Below are 17,104 nucleotides of genomic sequence, written 5' to 3' on the forward strand. Positions count from 1 at the left end.
AAGGAATAAAAAAATTTGTAACAATCGTTATTCTAATTTTTTCATTTGCCAGCTGTAGCAGCTTCTGAATCTCCGAAATTAATACGGCTTATTGGGGCCAGGAGGTCGGGTGTGCCATCTCTAGAGGTGTCTTGCTAGGGGACTCCTTGACATGAGCACAAACTCTAGCAGTCTCTTAGGCATCATGCCCGGTGCAACGATATCACCTGGGGCAAAGCCTAAATATCAACTTGACCGATGAAGCTAAGGGATTGCATAAAAAACTGTTTTCAATAGCTTGTTAAATGTCCATTAATTAAGGTAAACAGGGTTGCTCTGGTCTGCTCATTTATTATCTTAGTGCCAGATCTGGTGCACCTGAAAGTCAATCCAGGCCGCTATATGCAGAATAGAAGGCTAGGTCTAGAAGGCTGGATAGACTCTTTTTGGATTGATTTTATTAATGGGGTTGTTTGATGTAAATATAGTTGTAGATGCAATCTTTTTTCTGCGATGTGGAACCTCACGGTAGTTGTCAAAAATGGATCAGTGGGATGACCATCGCTCCTGGTTTGGGTGCAGTTTATTTGTGTGTCTTTTCCGCTTAAAATGGTAAAACAAAAGAGTAACTCATTGAATCCATTTTCTGTTTTCAATATACCATAAATGATAGTTTTTTTTTTAATTAAAGGGAAATGTAATCGCTTTTTGTTTTTTCCGTCTTTTTTATGGGGAAAATAATGGAATTCGTATTTACATGAAAATAAAAAAGAGGGAACAGAAAATAAATAGATAAAAACTAGTTTTCTGAAGTCAAACAAAGGATGATGTTGAACATTGAAACGAGCAAATTCTGACTAGAACGGGTGGGAAAGTGCTGCTTGAACTCACACTCCTAACGTTCAGATTTTGCTTGTAATTTTTTGAAAACTTACTACAGCACAAGTGATGGCCATTTGGTAGCTACGATTTTTTTTTTTTTTTTTTTATATTGATTTTCAGAAGAATAGGAGTATTTTTATGGTATCAACGAAAATAGCGAAAACGTGTTGCTTTCAGTAACGACCAGCAACCAGTTGAAGTTTACCAATGGGAAGGGGTTGAGGGAAGCAACAGGAATGAGCGGGTTCAGGGCAATTTTTGTTTGTTTCAAGGTTTAGTTTAAATTGTTTTTATAGGAACTTATTTTGTTTTTGTCAAAAGGAGTCATGAGTGCAACGAAGTCGTATGAATAATATTTTCAGTTGTTGGTGAGCGGGCATATCCATATTTATGCAAATCTAAACATTGAAATGCTATGGGAAACCCATTCAAGAATTTATTTACAATTAATGTATGTTAACAAGAGTTAATAACCTTGCAAGAATTTGTAATAAGTTTTATTGAATACTATAGCAGTTCCTACTGATTGGACATTCCTTATCTAAACAAATAAAACGCTGAGATGTTCGAAAGCCCTTGAGTTCTATTCAAGGATTTATTTGTAATAAAAATGTTTTTATTTTAATTGTTTCTCAAAGCAGATCAGTTTATTAGACTTCCAGTAAGTTTAGAAAGCTTTGTTTGCTGAGTTCTACTGGCCCTATTGAATCTATTTGTTCTCTGGACTTCTGCTAGATGCTGGTTTCTGAAATGTTTCTTATTCTCTTATGGTTGTATTGATCATATTTTTCATGCTGATATATTCGGTATTAATTGTATTCTGTAGGTTTTTTGGAATCAGTTTTTTTTTCTATGCTCATAATCTTTATTTGTTCTCCTTTTTTCGATAGTTTTTTAGATTTTGCTTGAATGAGCCGATTTTTGAAGAATAAAACCAAATAATACGTTCATACTTTCAGCTAGAGCATAAATTTTTCAAACTTAGTGGAAGATTGCGAGTCCTTGCTTTGATTTGAGGTTTAATAATAAGTCGACTGATAGTTGAGTCCTTAAAACAAACAGTGAAGAGAATAAATTACGGGGATTGAGGTGGATGTGCTGGGTTGTTTTATGTTGTTTCCTTATGTATTTATGCATAGAGAATGTGTTTAAGCACATTTTACTATAGACTTAGTATTCCATGCCGAAATGCTTCCCTTTTAATTCTTTCTTTCTTTTTCCTGTTTTTTTTGGTAATAATTCTTATTTGTGAACATACAAAGTGGAAAGGTAGCCGGGTTCTGTGAAAGAAAAAAAAATTAACTTAAAAATGGACTTGGATGAAATGGCTTATAAACGGTTCAGATATTCTTCCAGTGCATTTGTTAGACACTAGCCGTTTGTGGTTGTGTTTCGCAGTCTTAAATCATACTTTAAATTTCTGAAGTCTGAGTGATTGATTATATTTCTTGTTTTGTGTGAGTATTGTTTGGTACTCTGAGCCTATCTTCTGGGTAGGTTCCAGTGTACTAATTTTGTTAGCTGTCTTTAGATACTTTACTTAACCCGGCGGACGTCGGTCCCTTTGCCACTTTTAGTACCACAATGTTTTGTTCGACCGAATGAGGCAAAGAAGGCTGCCGATGATGCCAAAATGCGGTTTGCGCACATAGATGGTGACCACCTTACTCTACTGAATGTCTACCATGCTTTTAAACAGAGTAAGTTTCATTTTCTTTTATTTTTTTTTTTTGTTAATTCTACTTCTTTCTAAAATATTAAATATTGCATGTCGGTCTTTAAATTTGCTCCAGCTTGTCCTTGATTAATCAGTGCCGAGACTGATTTCCCCGCCCTATGCGAGCAATTCAGTCCCTCTCGTCTCGTATCCCAAGTGCCTATTGAAAGCACTCAAAAGTAGAGACTTGATGGAGTGGTTGCTCTCAATTAAAGACAATAAGCTTAAAATCTACTAGGGAGTCTAATCAGTAGATGTGATGCCCTAATTGGGCAGGTTTTGATAAATCCAGCCCTAATAAGGTGTTGTTTTTTTTTACTTAATTCTATTTAGTTGTATGAATTGATTAGAAATTGTCAAGTGATGATAATTACTTATTATTTTACAGGTTATCGCTGAATTTTTTTATATGAAGATTTCCATTAAAGTCAAGATAATCAAAAAGATCATAGTGGCTTTCCTTAACCCTGACAAGATCAAATTTTTGAAACAGTATGTTGTAAATTAAAATTTTGGATATCTCCGTTCTAATATTGGAAATTATTTTAGACGAGATTAAATGAACAGTAAGATGCAGATCATCATAATGCACTTACTTTGGTACTAAGCACTTACCTTTAACTAATTGAGCTTTAGTTGATTTTTCAATTAGCATAATGTGTTATCAACAGATAATTTTATCTTATAAAATTATTGATTTTCGGCTAAAATTCATAATAGTCGACACTCGACCGAATATTATCAACTAAAATGTTGACATTGGAAAGAGAAAATGCTGCTTTGTAATTTTTTTTTTTTTTTTTTTTTTTTTTTGTAACTTTCCTGTTGTTTAGGTATTCCAGAGGGGTCCTTTTGACGAATTTCAGCAAGAAGTCCCCCCTCATCCGTTTTGTGAAAGTGAATGAGGGAGGTGACGAAAAACTTGCAAAGCTCGTTTTCTGTACATACTTTTAAATAAATTGTTGCCAGCTCGGGTAGAGTCTTTTTCATGGCTCCTAAAAATATATGTGAATATATTTATATATTTACAGTTACCTGAACAATTAAATGTCTTTGATGTTGTGTGAACAGAATTAGTACCTACAATCTTTACCTGGATTATTTTTAGCTAGCCAAACAGAGTTGATTTTTTATTGTGATTTATTTTCAGATATTATTTGTAATTGCATGTAATCCTTGGTGATTGTTCGTCAATAATTGAATATCTTGATTCTGAAGTAGGAAATTATAGATCTTCATTAACTGGTAGTAAAATATTCAAAGTTGCCGCACTGATTCTAAATATCTGTTGTTGTTTTTTTGTAGACATGGAAGACCCCCAGTGGTGTTTCGACAACTTCATTAACTACCGATCTCTGAAGTCCTCTGACAATGTTAGAGCACAGCTATCAAGGATTATGGATCGTTTTGGACTCAAACGTTCATCCACGGAATTCACATCTAGAGATTATTACATCAATATTAGAAAAGCCTTAGTATCAGGCTTTTTCATGCAAGTAAGTTTTTTTTTCTAACGGAACAGTATCAACTCGCTGTATACATAGTTCACAAGTTCCAGGAAGGAATTGTTGATGGCTATAGACAATAACAGTTGTTGATTTGTTATAGGCTTACAATCTTACAAAACAAAATAGAACCATAATTTTATTCGTGATCAATATTTTCTTAGTTAATTACTTTTTAAAAAAAAAAAAAAAAAAATCCGCCACAAAAATTTATTTTATTCTTTTCTAATATTATCAATTATAACTGGTTTTCTATTAAATTTACGAACGTGAACTGAATTCCTTGCTCAAAGACCGCATTGAGTTCCTTGAGTATGCTAGAAAATATGCATCATGAGTATGCTAGAAAATATGCATCATCCTTTGGTTTTCATGGGACCCCATGACTTACATCATCGTTTAAAAATCTAATAGCAAACCTATTAAAAACGAGAATAGATGGAATCGTATATAAATACTTGTGGTGTATAATTTTTATGACAATTGTGGGAAAAATATGGCCTTTCTTTGGTTTTGTACAAACTAATTCTATGTAAATTTTTGCTTTTCGACTAGTCCTAATTTTTGTGTCATTGATCGTATATGGGTTTTCATAGTTTTTTAAGGTTGGGTTATTTTACCTCTAGTCTTGTTAGGTTGTCATAGTGTTTGAGCAAGAATCTCTAAAATGCTGTTAGGGCCAGTTATGGGTGCTATTTCTAGCTTTAGCAGCACCTATTGAGCTCAGTGGTGCTGATGCGAGCTTCGACTACTTTCTAATTTGACAGAAAAATATTCCCAATTTACACAAGGTTCAAGCACTGTTTCACGATTCGTAATAATAGGAAGATCCGACATTGAAATATCAGAAAATATTATTTGATTGAAATGGTGTTTGGGATCCCCTTTAAACGGTTGGTGTTAGAAATCCTCATTGAACCATTGCTCGTCCAGTTTAAAGCTGTCAAGAATGCGACTTGATAGTTCTAAAGAGGATTGCAATCCCATAGTACGAACCACTGCTTGGTATTCCGTGTCCCTTCAGCAATGACTCAGGATTCAGTACGGAACGTTTACGAGAAAATAAGGATACTGCCAGCTTCTGGACTACGAGAGTTATATACACTTTTGTTTATTTTTAGGCTACATTATGGTACAAATTTTTATGTTTTGACAGTTTAGTTAATTTGAGATCCATAATCCACAATTATGATACTCGATCTTCTGGAGCGATTGATACTCCATTGATTATTTCGACCCGGGTCGACGTTTTCTGTGCTTCATAGGGGGATTAGAAGTTAGAATCATCTTGAACAGAATATTAAAAATAAAAGTGATATTTATGTATGTAAGAGTACAATTAAGGAAATCAATTTTATTAAGTATGAATTTTAGTTCTTTTCTTGTTGTTGTTTTTTTTTTGGGGGGGGGGGCAAATTAATAATTGAGTAGCATATTATGGCCTTTCGGGGTATGATTTTAACAGTAAAGTTGAATTTGTTTTGTTGTAAAATTTGTAGTGCCGATTAGGATTTGCAATTTGTCTTGGTTGTTTTCTAATTTGTTTACTCTCGAGTTATTTTTTAATGTATTTTTGCCACCCCCTCGGACGTGTTTTTCTACTTCTTGGGGTGGATGTTAATACTGATGTTGTTTTTTGGTTTAATAAATATAACTCTCAATGCAGATTTGGGAAATTCAGCCACTGAATCAGGATTTGGTAGGCACAAACTATGAAAATTAATTCAATCTGGCATCAATACCCGCTGTAATGCTAAAATTTCAAAAATTACAACCATCGGGTATGGTGCTGTCAATATTTTATATACAGTTTTCTTTTTGCTTCCTGTTTGTTCTTATCTTTGAATACTAGCCAAAGAGAGGCTTAAAAGAAAATAACCGTAATGTTGGCTCTTTCGTAAGGACCAGAGGAAAAAATTGCTTGCTCCTTCAGTTTAGTTTAGGTTCCTCTTAAGGCTAGTCAATGCTACCCCAGTTTAGTTCAGAGAACAGAAGCTATCTCGAAACTCTCAATGATAATGTTTTTTGTTGCCTTTTAACTATGTGTTTTTGAGGAGTGGCAGTTACATGGGCACCCATAGGGGGGGGGGCAGCCCACCCCCCTGGCTGAATGACGCTGCCTTATATTTTTGTTTTTAGATTTCTATTATACAGCATTGGAAGGGCCGATTAGACCAGGTAAGCCCCCCCCCCTCCTGAAATTCAGCTTATGGGCGCCCATGAGCAGTTAAATAAACCAAGAGGTGTAAGTGACAATTATTGGACATGGCCAAATAAAAACTGTAATTCAATGTTTCCATGTTTCTGTATCTCTAGTAAAATTCTATTTCATAAATTGTACAGGAAACAAATGTAAGCTCAGATCAGGTGAAAGAATAGATGTTCCAAAGGAATTTCTAACCAGGCTATCTTCGGTAAAATGTGACTTCTCTAGGAGGAATTGGGAGAAATTTTTTTTTTTTTTTTTTTTTTTTTGAAGCTAAGTCTAAGTCTAAAACAGTTTTTGGCAATTTTTTGAAGCTGAAAAATATCATACAATCTACCAGAGCCGGTTGTCGGATCTCCATCAAATTTGGTCTGAAACTTGAGCTAGTTTCATACCTTTTACATTTCAGGGTCTATAAACGATTTTAAGTCTGTAAAGAATAAGGGAAAGAGGTATGAATTTTTGGAATCAGGAAGTGTACTAGAATGGCTGTTAAATTTCATTAAAATCTTGAGGAGTGTGAAAACTAATTCCCGGTTTGTGTATTTTTGAGTCTGGACCAGATTCAGCTTTCGTTTAGGAAGGTGGGTTTTCCTGAATTCTTGTCACTTGGACATACGCCAAAAGGGGTTGATGGATCTCAACCAAGCCTAGTCATTTAACAACTGTTGATGTCCTTGTATGCTTTTTCGAAGCCCAGTTTCAATTTAACCTGAAGAGGAGGAAGAAGGTGGATCCATAAATCCTTGTTATCAGCTCTCCTCCAAAAGGGGATGTCTGATCCCAGTCCAACTTGGTGGAAATTAGTAGCTAGGTTCTTGGTTGTGCCTTGCTTAGTTAAGCTCCTAATCCAATCTCTATTGATGGGGGGTGGTTATTCTAAATCTCTTGTCATTAGCCTGATTTGTGTAAGTGCTTGTGAAACTCAACCGAACCCGACCCAGTATTTATGAGGCTGGGTGTCTGCTCAGTAAAACTTCTCTGAGGGAAGGGTTGCATTGTTCTCATTACCATTCCTCAGATATTGCTTAAATATATTAAGGATTAGCTGTTCGGGTTTTAGCTGTGTATTTAGGGGAGTACAGGTTTTATAATCCCTTTCAGTCTCTGAATCGAACATGCTAGTTTTTACACGGAAGGTATAGTCTCCGGTATTCCTACGTCACTCTAACCCATGGGTCGTGACAGCACTACGGGCCCCCCCTCCCCCCCAGTTCCCACCATTTCAGCAAATAATAACCCCTCTCCCAAAAATATGTTAGTACATGTTGTATTTCTCCCCATGCTCAGTACATATTTTAAGCACACTTTATATCTCCCAGGTGGCCCACCTTGAACGATCTGGCACTTATTTGACAATAAAAGATAATCAAGTTGTTCAACTTCATCCGTCAACATGTCTTGACCACAAACCAGAATGGGTCCTCTACAACGAGTTCGTCTTGACGACTAAAAACTACATCAGGACTATCACAGACGTTAAACGTAAGTATTTGGTCATTTATTTTGAGTAATTACGGTAACGTCAAAGTACTTTATACTGTCCTACCCTAAATGAATATAGGCCGCCAAAGCTGAGCAAAGTCAAAATAGGCCATAAAAGGCCTTTCTTGTCCTTAAAAGGAAAAGTTCTCAGTAACCTCACTTTGAAGGCTTATTGTGCAAGCAAGCCACGTAGCTAAAATGGTTATGATTTCAACTCTTAAAGGGACCGTACTATCTAGATGGAAATTGCACAGTCCGATCAGCTAAGGGCGGCTAGGGATCGATCACTAGGACAAGATTCTCAGTGTTTTCTAGGTGCATGTTCAGTATACGTTTACCTGAATAAATCAAAGATGCTATGTGAACCTGAGTTTTCAAATTATCTGCAGTATCTCAAGATTGGCGTGGAAGGATGGGGGGAGGGGCAATTTAAAACTTTCAGAAAGTGTTCAGTGGAGTCCAGTTGGCCCGAGATTTAGGCCTGCGATAGGGGGCAAATGTGAATTTAAAGAAACTGTGTGTGTCCCGGTCATCGAAACAGCATATCTGCAATATCTTGGCAATGGCCTGGGGAATGAAGTTGAAACTTTCAGTTACTGATAGAGAAGGAGGGGAGATGGGGAAGGGAGACTTCAAATTTTGTGTTAGGAGGGGTGGGCTAGACAAGTTTTCTTCTCGGGTTCACCAAAACCTTTTTGCACTAAGCTCCTATGGGACTTATAATCTATGTACAGTTAAATAGCGAGGTAAACCATAAGACACCTGTGCTGCTGTATGATTAGAACACAGTATCTGCCATATCCTGGGAATGACTATGGAAAAAAAACGTATTTCCGATCATCCAAAAAAATTTGGTGTTATTAGCCGCAGTAGATCTTTAATCTATTCGCGGTAAATTAGTGAGATAAACCAAAATACAGTATATTCACCTAAGCTATCAAAGAAGAGTATTTGTGTATCTGCAAGATCAAGTTAAAACTTTTAGAGAATGTTTAAAAGTAAGGGGACTTCCGGTATTATTTTTAGGGAAAGGTATAACAGCGACAAAACATTTTTGTGTCCTAAATTTAGGTTCATACCGACAGAGATTCTCATGAAACTTGTATAACTTATATTGGGTCAAGATAACTTTATGTACAGAAAAAACTTGAAAAAATTTGTTTCATTCGAAATCGGCCCAGAACTTCTTTTTTCCCGGCCAACAAGGACTCGTAATACTTCTGCTCAGTTCAATTACTTGACTGATTGTTTTAATCGTTCCAGACCAAAAGACTAAAAGACTTGGGACAGACACAAAAACACTGTCTTATATTTCGTCTCTAAGACCAACTTTAAAATTACGTTCATACGTTTCCTGGCCGATGGGTCCCTAATTTCGGCTGCATCAGCTCGTGATGCCCAAAAACGAGCACAACTTTTTTTTGTCTCTTGATATGTTTGTGTCTTATAGGGTGTGTATACAGGGTCATGTGAAGATTCAGGGTAAGTAGGTGGAGCCAGGGAACCTTAGCGAGGATAATAAATTTGGGAAGGTAAATGTGGTGTAGATTCTTAGCCCAAAAATTGGATTTGTTTTTCACGCTGGTATGCTTTAAAATTTAAGGCCATGTAGACACCTCAATTTCCTGATTAACAAAAAAACTCAAGACAGAAAAAATTACCTTTTTAGACAAAAAACAGGGCTCTTTTCATTAGTTAATGTCTTGGACATGTATTTATTTAGGCAAACAAACAGCAAAATATAACATAAGAAATTCTTTTAATAAAATAGCGGATTATGATCCGTATATATTCAAGGTATCTACAGTACAGGGGTCAGGATGGCTTTAGCTTTATAGAAGACTGATTTATTTTTTAAATCAGACTTTCTGATTATGCAGACTTTCAATTCATATGAATAATAATCTTCCTCCCTGTCCACCCCAAAATTCTATAATAAAACCACTATTAAAATGTGTCGAACAAAACTACTGTTATTTAAAAATTTTTACTGAATATTAAAATTATGTATAAAATTGAAATTATAATCCATCATTTCAATTCTTAAGCCGAAAAAGTGAAATAACTTTGTAAGTATTCATAATATTAACCAATAATAAAACTATGTCAATTAAAAACGAACAAAAACTAATACTTAAAACGGTTTAACAAAAAAAAAGTTTTCAAAAAAAAGTGGAGAGCCTGCTATATATGAATAAATGAATCCTAAAACGAAAAGAAATAAAAATAAATAGTCAAATCAAGCTTAAAACGAACAGAAATCACGACAAACAGGAATAGGGCTACCACTAAAGGTAATAGCGTCATTTGTTCTTTGATGAAAACTCAATATATTCTAACCCTTTATTAGTAAAATCGCTGAACCTTCCAGGAATTAGTGTCGTCATATATAATCCATTTATGGATGTTGGTCTTAGTTGGTCTTAGAGTCAGTCTTTTTTTTTTTTTTTTTTTTTTTTTTTTTTTGACAGAGAAAAACTTCATTGCTCGAAATACAAATGGTTTTTTGTGAAATTTAAATGGCACTTACGATGTCATATGCAAATGACACGCCGTTTAGAGGGTTTGAGAGGGAGGGAAGGGATGTAGCACCACTTTTACTCTTAAACATTGATTGACCATGAGATATTGTTTTTTTTGCTGGTGTTATGACTAATAAAAAACAAACTGTTCGAAATACAAATTGTTTACGGTTAAGTACAAATCACACTTCTGGCCTTTATGAGGTTTAGGGGACGACAGCCCTACTCCTGTTTGTAGCAATTTCTGTTAGTTTCAAGATTCATTTAGTACTGTATAAAGCATCTATTAGCTGTCTTTATTTTTGATGTGATTACTCGTTTTAATTTCTGTCCCTTTTGGGTTTTATTTAATCATTGATAGTATTTATGTTTGTATAAGTTTTAATTATTATATGACGTTATTTCTGCTCGTCTTAGGTTTTAATAATGGCTCATTACTTTTCTTTGAAAAGCTTCTTTTCTGATAAAGTTTTGTTCCTTTAATTTTAATTAATGATTTGATTTTGGTTAATGATTCTTTTATTTAATAACAAGGAAGAGGGAAACAATTGGGATGGTTTGAAGTTAATTTGCTCAGAAATTAGGCGACAAAAGTTTTTCACGTCTTGAAGTATGGCAGTAAATGGAGGACAAGATAGGTTAATGCTGAGATGCAGTACGAGGCGGCCGGAATCAGGATGGGGAGCGTTTATTGGGGAAAATGTCTTCCATACAAGGGTTCAGTAGTGTATTTGTTGTGAAAGTATTTCTAACCTATATTTTTGAGAAGAACAGAGCCTGAGGCTTTGCTCTCTTCAAAATTATTCGCAGGCCCTTTTCTTTTATGAACCCAATTTTATCTGACTCTTCTCGGGAAATACCAGGATACCAGACAGGACAAGTATATTCGAGTAGAAGGCAAACAAAGGAAGTACAAAGCCTTAAAACATGAAAAAGGGGAATACTAAACTTATTTAAGGAGTATAAGCAGGGAAATAGAAGCATTAGTTTTGTGGACGATATCTTTTTAATGTTTGTGTTTTTATGGGGTGATTGATGTAGGGTTTATCACTGTATTACTTTTTAAATATTCTTCTTCCAGGGAAGAAAGTAAAGATTTATTATTTAAATTTTTTGGAAATGAGCAGTTTTGTCATTAGGATTTAGTAAATTGTAGTTGTCAAAGCAATTTTTGATATTTAGCCACATACCAAAGAAAGAAGGCCAGAATTATGAAGAGGGTGATAGGACTATAGATGATTTGAAAGTTAAAGAAGGAGACAACAGGAGGGAGAAAGATAGGTCCCGGTCACAGGGGGCAAAGATGAGGGGATACAGTAGAAACTACTCATATGGATTAAAATAACTTCAGCAGAGATATTTCCCCTGGTTGCTGGTATTTTACTTGTTTGTTTAACATGAAGAAAAGAGTCGATTGAATCCATGCCAAATGAAATGCACTAAGAGGAGTACAACAAGGAAAAATGAAGGGGGATGATGAGACTAAAAATACTTAAAGTATTAACATTCGCAAGGATATGACGCTACTAAAGTACTTGAGTCTACGCAATTAAGTTGAAAATTAACGATATTTTCATGATGCTTGCGAAATCTATCTACCAACTGGTCAATTTTCGAAGGAAATTTGAAACCCTGTATCTGCTCAAAATGAACCCGATACGGATCTAAAAAGGTACCTAAAGAAAGTACTTGAACAAACAGATTGGATCTTGTAGAAGCAGCAAAAACTTTCGCTCAGATTGTGTGGAAAAGTTACAAAGCGGAACAAGGAAAAAAACCTTTGGGGCAAAAAGCATTATACAGCTTATCAAGTGTTATCTTATGAAACTAGGCGTTTGCACGAGTACGCAGCCCATTATTTATTTACTTCATTGAAAACTCGTCTACAAAAACTTGTAAAGGACGGAGCATAAGATAGAAAAGAAAAGAAGACAATAAACAAAAAAACGAAAGTACAATAGCAGAATGTTGAAATAATGACAAATGTCGACAAAGCCAATTAAAGTAAAATAAGAAAGCCAAATTATAAATAAATCGAGGACAAACTATGAACAAAATTAAACGAAGCAAAAGCAAATACAGGCGTACAACATCAACATATTCATACGTAAATAAACCAAAAATAACTCCTTGCAATAAATACACACAATAAAAACATCACTTAACTATTTATTAATTATTTATATAATGATTTTGAAACCCGTCATAATCACTGCTTTCGTGCTTGCACCCATTCATTTCGACGAAGTTCAACTTTGCAATTATGTTTTGCAATTTGTCTAGCAAGTGAGACTTCCGGGTCTGCTACTTTGAATTTGACAACAATTTGTGAGTTGCTGTACCATGGAGGCAGACGGAGTAGATATTTAGTAAATCAGAAAAACAATGATCTGATTTTATAATGATTACGTTTTTTAAGTAGCTTCCAAAAGGGAGTAGCGTACAGTATGTGAGGAAGTGCCGTAGCGTTATAAGAGCTAGCTAGAAGCATCAGGTTGAACCGAAGTTTGCATGAAACAATAGGCATAAGCTGCTGAAATTCCACGTTTCAGCTGATCAAGCAGAAGCATACGGGTGTGGTCAATTGAGAAATAGGGTGGTCAACCACCCGGAGAAAATTATTCCCAAGAGCTACAAATGGATCTAGGTTAACCATTTTCCAATTAAAAATTTGGCAGAGTTAAATTGTAATCCAATTTTCTGGTATTCATCTTGAAGAATTTGGAAAATGTATGTTACTCGTTTTATGGCTTGTCTATTATTTAAAATGTCGTCAGAATAGCATACCAAAGACAGGTTGATTGACGACAAAATCAAAGAGGATGGGCAGATAATCTTGAGCTTCGATAACATAGCTATTGAAAAAACCGGGCGGTGTGACTGCTCCTTAACGGGCCCCCTTCTTAATTAGAACAAATCTACCACAAGGAGCGAGTGGCATGCCCTTATCTGGCCGTAGTTCAGACGGATGCGTAATCTAGAATACAAATTCTGAAGAGTACAGATGACAGCAGAATTTACTCGCGATTAGCAGCTTTCTAAAGCATGGCTGCGTGGACAAGCGAGTCGAAAGTTCTCTTAAAAGCAGTAGCTCGAAGAGCTTGCAGAGGGATGTAGCGATGTGATCGGAAGGAATGGTGAGTAGAGGAGCTAAAATTTTCTTTTTGAAGGTGAGATTTCAAATGCAGACGGAAGAAGGGACTATCCCCTGGGTGAATATCATCTGTATAAGAAGAGAGAGATGCCCCGTAAGAAGTTTGCCACCATGTTTCAAATGGATTGTACCAACTCTATCGACACCACAGGAAGAATTCCATTTTGGCTTTTGAATAGCAACTTCTACAGAACGCTTGCTAACGACAAAATTGGTATCTAAATGAGAGGCCAGGAAATTGCCCCAGGTGTTTTTATAGGATCGCTCTGTGAGAGGAGCAGGAGTGGACAATAATATAATTCATGATTCATAATATGCATACCATTCATCTTCCGGAACCTCGGCAAGAGATGCAGAAAAAGAGGGTTTTTGAACCGGAAGCAAACCTGAAAACAAGATTCCGATCTTGTTTTGCGCAAGCAGAATAATTTTTGATAAGATTCTTATGATGCAGAGCAAGAGGTTTGAAACACTTGCTCTTTGTGGAAATCCTTATACTATTGATAAGCCCAGAATTTGGACGCCCGTAATCATTCCACACAGAAAACCATAGCTTTGCTTGACTACATGAAGTTATAAGATCTGGGTTCATTGACCATCCAGGAATGATTTCTTTCCGAACTTGTTGCAAAGGAACTGCTTTGTTTATTTGCAAACCGGAGAGCATGGCATAATTTGGCACAATATAAGTCTAAACAAGTTGGACCCCATTTCTAGGCAACTGGGTTATTTTCTGAAGGAGATGAAATGGTACGTAGATTTTCTTTAGAATTAATTAAAAAAACTTTCAACAAAATAAGTTTTTCAAAGAAAAGTAAAGAACTCCATTAAACCAAAAATGAGCAAAAATAAAATCAAATAATCTACCAAGCGTGAAATTACCACAAATCAGCATCAATAAATAAATGAAACCCAAAACAAACAGAAATTATAATAAATAACCGTGTCAAACTCAAAACGAGCAGAAATCAACATAAGTTGGGCTCAAAACTTCTATGCCTTCCCAAGGCCAGAACAAAATTTGCACTTTATTGAAAAACATATAAATGTTTTTACTTTTATAACTTTAATAAATCAAATAATATTAACATTTTGATTACTAAATATCAGTATAGGTATATTAAACTGACAATGCACATTCATTTTTATTTTTTTCAATAAAGTGCGAATTTTGTTCTGGCCTTGGGATGGCATAGGGGTTTTGAGCCCTACTCATGTTTCTGCTCGTTTTGTGTTTGACTCGGTTATTTATTGTAATTTCTGTTCGTTTTGGGTTAAATAAAAACCTTATATGCCCCCAGGGCATAACTTACATACCTTGCCCTGAGGGCTGGGGGGGGGGTGGAAAAAGTTTTTTTTATTAATTTCTGTTTGTTTTATACTGACATAGTCTTTTCAGGGAAAAAGAAAATAATGCTTTAAATCTTTTTTTCTTTTTTTTTTAAAGACTTTATAGTTTGGCCTGCTATTTGTATGCTGGAGAAAAATTTTCAGCAATTTTTAACAACATACACCCTTTTAAAAATCTGGAAACAAATAGTAGTGTTTAATTTAGTTTCATACCTCCTCTAGTTGACCTGAAATGGAAAACTTGATACCATTCGCAAAAAAATCTGTTTACTTTCTTTGATAGCTTGGGTACACTTACGTTATTTTGATTTGGTAAAATTTGAAGAGCAGAAGTAGCCCCAAAAGTATGAACATAATACCTTTGGTCGTTCTTAGGATACTGCTGAGATGCCTTATTGGGAAATAGCATAAACACAGTGCTTTTTGATTTTAATCTTAAGGCAACATTTGTTTTCAAAAAAATTAAGCACATGGGAGGGTGGGCGTGGGTAGGGGATTAGTTGCCCACCAATCACTTTCGACTATTAAAAAGGGCATCAGCCCGTTCTATTTTAATCAAATTAGCCCTTTTCGAAGTTCCCTTGACAACTCCCTCGATATGAAGTGCCCTGGTCTAAACAACAACAACAACAAAAATAATAAATTATACCCACATCGATCTTTACTATAAAAATGTCAAGCCTTCAATCACTTTCGACTATTGAAAAGGGCACTAGGCCATTCGATTTCCAATCAATTGAGCCCTTTTTAAACGACAATACTTTCTATAAGCACCTTATATGCTCCCCGGACATAAATTATAACCCTTACCCTAATGGCTGTGAGTGTGGTTGTCATCCTCTAAGACCTAATTTTTAGAACTTTAAACTACGTTAAACAAAATGGCTATCTCAAAATTTTGATTGGATGTGTTTGGGGAAATGGTGGGCGTGAGAGGGGCGGTAGTCGCTCTCCAATCACTTTCAACTATTAAAAATGGCACTACCCCTTTCAATTACGGTTGGAATGAGTCCTTTTGAAGTTTCTACGACAACACTTTCAATAAAAATCTTATATGCCCCCAGGGCATAACTTACAGTCCTTGCCCTGAGGGCTGCGGGGGGTGTCATTCTCAAAGACCTAATTTCCAGAACTTTCTACTACGTTGAACAAAATGGCTATTTGAAAATGATGATTGGATGTGATTGGGGGAATGGTGGCCGTGATAGGGGGGTTAGTTACCCTCCAATCGCTTTCGACTATTAAAAAGGACACTAGCCCTCTCAATTTCCAATTGAATGAGCCCCCTTTGAAGTTTTACGACAACTCTATCTATAAAGACCTAATATGCACCCAAGGTAAAACTTACAATCTTTGCCCTGGGGGCTCTGGGGGGTTTCTCATCGTTAAATACATAATTTTCAGAACTTTCAACTAGATTGAACAAAATGGCTATCTCTAAACTTTGATTGAATGTTTTTGAGGAAATGGTGGGTGTAAGAGGGGGGTTAATTACTCTCCACTCACTTTCGACTATTAAAAAGGGCAATTTCAATTTCCAACCAAATGAGCCCTTTTTGAAATTTCTACAACAATTTTCTGTATAAACTTTATATGCCCCCAGGGCTTAACTTACAGCCCTTGCAATGAGGGCTCTGATGGGGTTATCATCATAAAAGACCTAATTGCAAGAATTTTAAGCTATGTTGAACCAAATGGATATCTCAAAATTTTGATTGGGTGTTTTTTGGAAAATGATGAGCGTGAGAGGGGTGTTAGTCGCTCTCCAATCACTTTCAACTATTAAAAAAGGCACTAGCCCTTTCAATTTCCAATTGAATGAGCCCTTTTGAAGTTTCTACGACAACGCTTTCAATAGGAACCTTATATGCCCCCAGGGCATAACCTACAACCCTTGCCCTGAGGGCTGTGGGGGGGGGGGGTGGTTTGTCATCCTTAAAAAACCAATATACAAAATTTTCAACTATGTTGAACAAAATGGCTATCTAAAAATTTTTATTGGATGTGTTTGGGGAAAAGGTGAGCAGGAGATGGGGGTCAATTATTCTCCACTCACTTTCGACTATTAAAAAGGGCAATTTTAATTTCCAAACAAATGAGCCCTTTTTGAAATTTTTGAGACAATTTTCTATATAAACCTTATATGCCCCAAGGGCATAACTTACAACCCTTGCACTGGGGGCTCTGATGGATATCTAAAAAATTTGATTGCTTGTGTTTGGGGGAATGGTGGGCGTGAGAGGGGTGTTAGTTGCCTTTCAATCACTTTCGACTTAAAAGAGCACTAGCCCTTTCAATTTTCAA

The 17,104-nt window shown here is 35.7% G+C and overlaps 1 protein-coding gene across 1 annotated transcript in view; it reads left to right on the forward strand.

The window, feature by feature from the left end:
- Positions 1-17,104, forward strand: part of Dhx15 (DEAH-box helicase 15) — a 57,247-nt gene that overhangs the window by 34,804 nt on the left and 5,339 nt on the right. The window contains exons 10-12 of the mRNA XM_089088251.1: positions 2,439-2,561; positions 3,884-4,074; positions 7,612-7,774. Coding sequence (XP_088944377.1) covers positions 2,439-2,561; positions 3,884-4,074; positions 7,612-7,774 — 477 coding nt within the window. The remainder of the gene's footprint in view (positions 1-2,438; positions 2,562-3,883; positions 4,075-7,611; positions 7,775-17,104) is intronic.

This window comes from Artemia sp. Qi Xiang Cuo, chromosome 4 (assembly GCF_049724085.1).
Source record: "Artemia sp. Qi Xiang Cuo chromosome 4, ASM4972408v1, whole genome shotgun sequence".
Taxonomy (NCBI): Eukaryota; Metazoa; Arthropoda; class Branchiopoda; order Anostraca; family Artemiidae; genus Artemia; species Artemia sp. Qi Xiang Cuo.